This window comes from Muscardinus avellanarius (genome assembly GCF_963383645.1).
Source record: "Muscardinus avellanarius genome assembly, chromosome: 16".
Lineage (NCBI taxonomy): Eukaryota > Metazoa > Chordata > Mammalia > Rodentia > Gliridae > Muscardinus > Muscardinus avellanarius.
The window spans coordinates 50,597,125-50,605,362 of NC_137802.1; the positions used below are offsets into that span (position 1 = coordinate 50,597,125).

Consider the following 8,238-nt stretch of genomic DNA (forward strand, 5'->3'; position numbering starts at 1 on the left):
TTATTAAAGTGATCATGAAGAAGTTCTTTAATATGCAGAAAGACACCACCCAAGACCAGAAACAGAATTTCAAAACACCCAAAGAAACTTTGGGAAGCTATAAGCACCCACCTATTCAAATCGCACTTGGTTACAGACAATAGCTACATAGTTATTGAGAGTCTCTTGGCTTCTCTTTAAGGGTGTTGTCAACGATAGCGTCATCCCTGTTCCAACTTCTAAAGCAGAGTGAGTTAGTTGCAGCTTTGGGGACAGGTGAACACTAGAGCTTCTGGGTTGGCTCTTTCAATGGCAGGCACCTAGCAAAGCAGCCTGCGTTCAGCAGCAGCTGGGGACACAGGGCTCACAGCAGGGCTGAGTGTAGATGGAGAGGTTGAGGGTCTCCAGGCATGGGGTTGGCAGGCAGGAGTTGAGCAGGAAGCAGGTGGGCACGCAGGGCTGAGGGATGTGGCAGGGTGGGGGACAGTTGTCGCAGCAGGTGGGCTCCAGTTGCCAGACGGTGTGTGGGCAGGTGCTGGGCAGGCAGACCCCACAGCGGCAGGATTTGTCTGCAGAGCAGATGGTGGTGGCGGGTCCGGTGGGGACGCTGCAGCAGCGGGTCACACAGCAGGGAGCACAGCAGGACATGGCGCTGGGGGTCTGGTTTATTTTTGGCTGCTTAGAAAGGTGAGGTTTCTGAGGTTCAAATGCCTTCTCTTGCTTTAGGGCACTTATATACCTTCCCCAGTAGGCGTGGCTCCAACCAGGAGGCTTTGTTCCTGATTCTTGTTTATGTTAGTACTCCCATTATCCTTTAATTGGGTTGACATTTAAATGCCTGTAAAGAGTCTCTATTCTCCTAATTAACTTTTATTCGAGTTCATTGCTAAATCTGAAGTGATTGCTCCTGTTATTTGTCACTGGAACCCAAGCTTCGTGAGGTATCACCCAAGGCTTCTGTTATTACAGTTCCACCACCAGCCTCGCTATAGACTATGGCATGATACTGATCTGTGGTGTGCGTGTCTGCTCTCTGGTGCTGTTCAGTGTTTAATTCTATATCGATGGGTCTGAAGAATCATTTTTGTTTTAATCTTTGTTTTAGTTACTTTCTTTTAGCATTGGGGCTTTTGGAGATTAAAATTATATTAATGTGGAAAAAACAGGCTATTGAGAATTATGGGCAAACTTTTGAAGATATCTATTTTAGTTTTTATTGTAAGATATATATTCATTAATAACTGGAAAATACAAGCCGGGTGTGGTGGCCCATGCTTGTAATCCCAGCATTCGGGAGGCTGAGACCGGAGGATCGTGGTTCGCAGACAGCCTCAGCTACTACTTAGGCCCTTCGCAACTCAGTGAGACCCTGTTTCCAAATAAGAAATAAAAAATGGGGCTCAGAGTATAGCTCACAGGTAGAATGCCCCTGGGTTCCATCCCCAGTACTGCAAAAAAAAAAAAAAAAGTAAAATATAGATTAAGTATAAAGAGAAAAGCCCATCTATATTCTTATCATTGAAAGATGTTATCTATTAATATTTCTTACATATACAGAATCATCGTCAATGCATGCATATATATTTTTTATTATATTACTGATACCATATTATATTTAGTTTCTGTAACTTATCTTTTAATTTAAACATATATATTGTCATCATCGTATATTCTTAAGTATTGGCAATGTTACTTTTAATACTTCCTAGAATTCATCACATAAGTGTACCTCTAAGTTACTTAAAAATTTCATATTAAGCATTTAGGCTGTTTTCAACTTTTCCCTATGATACTTGTGGTAACAGAAAACAACTAACTAAGTATATAAATCTTTGTGTACATTTCTGATATTTCAGAATCAGAAATAATTAATATAATTATTTGAGTTTGTTTGCAAACTAATAACCTAATATCTTTAAGCCTTTTGATATTCATTGTATATCTCCCGAATGGTTATATTTACCTATTTGTTTTCTACATACCTATTTCTATCAGCTGTGTTTGAGAATTTCCATTTTCCCATTTTAAATTGGATATTTTAAATTGTCAGTTTGATGGGTGAAAAATGACACTTCATTATAACACTTGTATTTCTTTCATAACTAGTTGAAAACACTCTTTCATATACCTTTCTATTGAGGATTAGCTTGCCTTATGTCCTTCCCTGATGATGGTGGGTAAGTTGAATCTTTGATTTATGTCTCTATAGACTCAGTGAAGACAGAACTGAAGACCACCATGCTAAGATTTAAGTAAAATTGTTACCAAGTTAACAGACTTAGGAGCCTGAACTAGGCTAGCATGTTGACATTTGATTTCATTCTTTATCTTCCCCCAATATAACTTATTTTCTTCCCCAAAGTAGCTATGATAGGAAAATCCATTAGGCATTCAGGGCTTAACACAGTGAAGCCTAGGTAGGTTCCTGGTTGGTATTAATGTTACACCTTATATCATGTCTACTCACTTTGGACTCATTTGCCTGTCAAGCCGTGGTACTTTTCCATTCTTCCCACCTCTTCCTTTAAGTCCTCCTGTCTACCAGTATCTGCTAGTAAGCATCTCTCTACATTTTGGAATTGGGGATGTGGAATCCAGAGGACCACATTAGGAGCCAGAAGAGCTCTTTCCAGTCCTAGTGCTACTGGCTACCTTCCTTCTTATGGCAAGCAATTCACTTTTTCTTGTTTGCAAAATAAGGGCAATAATATATACATTTCTCCACTTAGAAGATTATGGCAGGGTGCACATGATATAAGAAAGGTGAAAGTCCATGGGCAATCTTAAAGTGTTACACAAAAGTAAGTTATTATCATTGTTGAAGTCAATTTTAGATCAAATTAAGGCAAAATAAATATAAAAAAAATAAGTCAAAAGAAAAAAGACAAAAAGATCTGAAGATAAGTAAGAGAACAACCTTATAGAAAATATTAAACATTAATCTTGAAAGTTCACACCAACTTAATAAATGAACAGATGAATATTCACACCTACAAGAAGAGGAAGTGGTTGGCATGTAAATTAATAGATTAAGAAATTAAAAACTTCTCTATAGCTCTGTTTGAAAGAGATTTGTGACATATACCCATGGTCCAGCACTTCCCCAGATTTATCTTTGCATGAATATCTGCCAAATTGCACACTCTACTACTTAGGATGGGTTAAATATTTCACTCATTATTTAAAATATAAGTTCAATAGACATTGTTGAGTGATTATGATACACTGAGCACTGTGATAAATGTTAGGTACTTAACAGTGAACAAGATAAACTTTATCCCTGCCCTCATAGAATTTATAGTCTATTGGAAAAGTTTATCACACACACAATATATTACTGCTATTAGGCATTATAATAGAAAGGGAAAAGATTAGTTCCTAAGAACAAAAAGCAAAAAGAAGGAAATTATTTTGATATCCTTAGGAAAACATTACAAAGAAAAAGTGGCTTGCAGACACTGAAAATTAAAATTTCATGGCAGAAAGATACCAGTGTTATAGTGAGACTGCAACATTGCTTCACATTCATCATAGAAGATGAAATATTTCTTGTTTATGTAGAACATCATTCTTCTTTAATTATACACAAGGCTTAAGTTTATAGGATGTAAAAGTTGCATAATAACATGTGAATGGTGATAAATTAATCTGTTTTATCAATTAGACTTGTAGTATTTATTAAAATGCATATTCTCTGTGGTGACCTAAAAGACCTGATTTTTACTGTCTTTTATTTATAAATGAAGACGGTGAGTCCTGAGGAGGTGAGACCACTGGCCTCAGATGGCGTGCTATCTCACTTGTTAAAAACTACCTGTAGGATCAGTCAGGATTGAGCTATTCGTATGTGGTTAACAATGGAAGTTTAAACAATGACAGAGGTACAAAAAGTATTTTACTTCTTTTAGCAAAGAGTCTCCTTTTCCTTTAAGCCAGTACAAGAAAAACATGTTGATTATTGATAAATGATAGCTTTTCAAAGTGCTGAACGTCTCTCTACACACTGACACACATGCATGAACATGTTCAGTTTTAATTGCATTTTTCTATAATCAGTGCAGGTATCTGTGACATAAATCAAAGACTGATAATGAAAAGAAATGGAAGCAAAATATGACTTGATCTCTTCCTTCACTGCGTTGAGGTTTCAAAGGAACCCCCTTGTTTCGGGGTGTCCCTGTCTCGGGGTCTTTGTATTTCTCTCCTTCTGGTACTTGTTCTCTTCTCCCCCTCAATGCATCCTTCACTCCCATCAATTCCAATTCCCTTTGTAGCTTAAGAACACCACACTCGTTGAAAGAGGTTTCCATGATGTATTAATCTGCTTCTCTGTCTAGACTGCCTGCTCCCACTTCCCATCTTGCTGGAGAGCTCAAAGGCTTTCCATGCCTGCCGCTCAGCCCTGACACCGGATCACGGAATCTGGGTTTGAGTTACTTTCCCCATGTGCTGCCATGGTGTGATGCTTCCTTGTTACAGCAGGAATCGAGGAGATTGTAATTATGTTCACACCACACATCCAATACTTGTATGTGTTCTTACAATAACCTGTCTTCTTCCCTAGGTTCGAGAGAAACTTGAAGACACTTCAGGTAAGCTCTTTTTTCTTCTTTTTAAAATATTTATACTCCTACCATGAATGTGGTGCCTGAAATAGGGAAAGTATTGGCCAAATAAATGATAAAATGTATTGAATGAATCTCTTATAAGTAGTATCCCAGGTTGTGTCTCATCTACCACATGGATTCTAAAATCTGTTCATTCCAAGTGGAATTGTTAAGAAGCCTGTGACATCCTTAGAGAAATTCCTCTCTGAAGAGACTGTAAGGTACTTTGGGGACATGTGAAAACATGCTTGATTAAAAGTGTCTGCTTACGCTGGGCATGGGGGCGCACGCTTGTAATCCCCGCGCTTGGGAGGCGGAGACAAGGAGGATCGCGCAGGTTCGAATCCAGCCTCGCTAGCTTGAGAGACCCTGTTTTCAAATAAAAAGTATAAAATAGGTCTGGGAGTGTAGCCTGGAGGTAAAAGGGTTTCCAGGAGCCCCAGTACCACCACACACACAAAAGAGTGTCTGCTTATTCTCTTCTTTGCCTTATCTTTTCCCCCCTATAAACATTCTTTTGGTTTCATCTCATTGCTTTTGCAGATTTTGACTTGTACCTTTAAACATTTATGTTTACATTTAATTTATGTTTTATATATGCAATATGATTATTATTTTATATAATATGTGAAATATATTATACTTATGGCATTATATATGTGTCGAATGTTTAACACATACGTATGCATATATGTTCGAAAACATATTCTTTCTAGTTCCAGAAAAGGATTGGTAATTTAGGTGATGTGCTAAATTGTGTTTAATCAATGATTTCTATTCACCTGTTACCTGACAAGTATTGGCATACAATTATTGATTACTAAGGTAGACCTTCTGTGCTAATATGGTGGCAAATAGTAGTATGTTTTTTGTGATCTGCTACTAGAGTTGACCCTTTTAAATGAGAATAAAGATGGAATAGATAGGCCCATTAAATCACACAGATCTTAGAATTGAAAGCCTGCCCATTTTAATCTATGAGCCAATAGTATACCCTTTATATATAATTGGATGTGATAATTTTGTTAAAGAATCTAAAATTTTTACTCTTGCATATATATTTATTTAATTTTGTAGTACTGGGGATTAAACTCAGTGGTGTTCTACCTTTGAACTATATCCTCAGACCTATTTTATTATTTATTTTGAAACAGGGTCTTGCTAAGTTGCTGAGGCTGGCTTTGAACCTGCAATTCTGCTATTTACCTCTCTCAGCCTTCCAAGTACTGGGATTACAGGTGTGTACCACACACACCTGGTCTCTTATATATTCTAAATTGATATCATAATTGTGTCCCTTAAACTTTTGCTTTTACTAGTATTGGAAGCTTTATTGATGTGGTAGAAAGAATTAGACTTTGTAGTCAGTCATACCAGGGGATAAATTCTGGTTTTCTTAGTAACTAGCTTTATGATTTTAAAAATGCTAAATAAATCTTAAATCTTTATTTTTCTCACCTATTAATGCTATTTTAGGATTAAATGAACTAGTACATAGAAAAAATATTGGTACAGCCCCGAATTGTATTTGTCAAAGAAGACAAGAGGTGATGAAAAGTTAGCAAGCCATATTAGTAAGCTAGTCCAGTTATTTCTTAATCGAGACTTTAAAAAATAACCATCTTATCTTTATATTTTTATTGGAAGAAATGTACCAAAAGAGCTCTAATATAAATAAAGAACACGTGTGGCCAGGGAAATAAAGTTTATTAGAAACCCATTAGGAGATTCTTTTGCCTCTATGAAAATACTCAATATGGGAAATAAGATCTAGGAAGCTGAATGGCCAAGAAAACACAGTCTGAAGTCTTAAAGATTTCAATAGCATTGTGATAATAGAGGACATTCACATGCCCAACAAAACCAAATTGTCATTCAGCCAAATACCACGAGAAAATTCTCAGCATTCTTTCCATTCAAGTCAAAAGCAAGTTTTCCTTATCTTAGGCCATCTTGTCTACCTTAACAACTCATAAACTACAGAGGCAACTGAAAGCTGAACCGACAGCTTCTGGGATCTTCATTCAGGATCAGGCACCGAGCAAAGCAGCCTGCGTTCAGCAGCAGCTGGGGACGCAGGGCTCACAGCAGGGCTGAGTGTAGATGGAGAGGTTGAGGGTCTCCAGGCATGGGGTTGGCAGGCAGGAGTTGAGCAGGAAGCAGGTGGGCACGCAGGGCTGAGGGATGTGGCAGGGTGGGGGACAGTTGTCGCAGCAGGTGGGCTCCAGTTGCCAGACGGTGTGTGGGCAGGTGCTGGGCAGGCAGACCCCACAGCGGCAGGATTTGTCTGCAGAGCAGATGGTGGTGGCGGGTCCGGTGGGGACGCTGCAGCAGCGGGTCACACAGCAGGGAGCACAGCAGGACATGGCACTGGGGGTCTGGTTGGCTTTAGCTGCCTAGAAGTGTGAGGTTTCTGAGGTTCAAATGCCTTCTCTTGCTTTGTTGCTCTTATATACCCTCCCCAGTTTGGGGGTGGGTCCAATTAGAAGGCTTCTTGTCCTTATTTTTGTTTGACACCCTTTTCCATTAGGATTCTCTAATCAGTTTGGTATTTTCTTGTCTATTAGGAGTTCCTGCCCTTATTCCATTAATCATGTTTTTGACTCATTGGCTTGTCATTTCTGTCATAAGATCATCACATTTTATCTTCACTGGGTTCTGGCATGCCAAAACTGCATGAACTATGGGCAATCTTAGGCCAAGCAACACTTTGGCAATTGTTTTAGAGGTTAAACTCGTTTCATCTCCCCACCCCTTAGTTTAAAATAGCATCAATAACACAACGTGGTTTCCAATTACTAACTTTAGAACAAGCAACTCAAATGATGAATCAGGCCAGTTTTGACTCAATAAAATCAATAAGGATATGGCGACTTATAGGATGTTTCATCTGACTATAGGCATTTCAAACAAATTTAACTTATTTATTGATGATATCATTCAGGTTCTAGCAGGCAAGCAAGATGACAGAATGGTATAGGGTTAAACTCATTTTCACTATTTTAACAAATCTATAGTGGATTTCCACAGTGTGTTACTCTGTGTTTTTTTTTTTTTTAAATAATGGCTGTATTCTCAAAGTTATATTGGTCTTAAAGTGAGTTCAAATATAAAATAATTGGGAGGAAAGGCCCACCCACTTGCTGCACTTTGTTAAATATACCATTAAAAAGCCAAATGTAGTGGGACATGCCAGTGATCTCAGTGCTTGGGAGGCTGAGATAGGAGGAGCACAGGTTTGAGGATAGCTGAGGCTGTCCTCAACTTAGTGAGAGCCTCAGGAACTTAGCGAGACCCTGTTTCAAAGCAAGAAAAAAGAAAGACTGGGGTGTAGCTCAGAGGTAGAATGCCCCTGGGTTCAATTCCCAGCACCATAAAAAATTAAAATAAATGAATAAATGAAAAAAATAAAGGAAAACTGCCTTAGTCTTAATTTACTTTTACGTGCGTGATGTACATACAGGAGATGAATGAAAAAAAATAACAAGATTCACAGAATAATAGTGGTTTTGGAAGGGCATGTGATTTAATGCAATTTAAAGAGGTGGCAGAGCTGGTTCTGGTGGCGCACGCTTGTAATCCCAGCACTTGGGAGGCTGAGACAAGAGGATTGTAGGTTCCTGGGCAGCCCCAGCTACTTAGTGAGGCCCTC

General features: G+C 38.5%; 2 protein-coding genes across 2 annotated transcripts; both read right to left on the bottom strand.

The window, feature by feature from the left end:
• Nucleotides 1-318: 318 nt before the first annotated feature.
• Nucleotides 319-627, bottom strand: LOC308275501 (keratin-associated protein 3-3; the record flags this gene model as incomplete). Its single annotated transcript, XM_080713811.1, has 1 exon — nt 319-627. One exon carries the CDS (start codon nt 625-627, stop codon nt 319-321), a length of 309 nt encoding a protein of 102 aa, XP_080569937.1.
• A 6,016-nt stretch (nt 628-6,643) lies between these two features.
• Nucleotides 6,644-6,952, bottom strand: LOC308275502 (keratin-associated protein 3-3; the record flags this gene model as incomplete). The annotated part of the gene is made up of 1 exon (XM_080713812.1): nt 6,644-6,952. One exon carries the CDS (start codon nt 6,950-6,952, stop codon nt 6,644-6,646), a length of 309 nt encoding a protein of 102 aa, XP_080569938.1.
• Between the last annotated feature and the right edge of the window lie 1,286 nt (nt 6,953-8,238).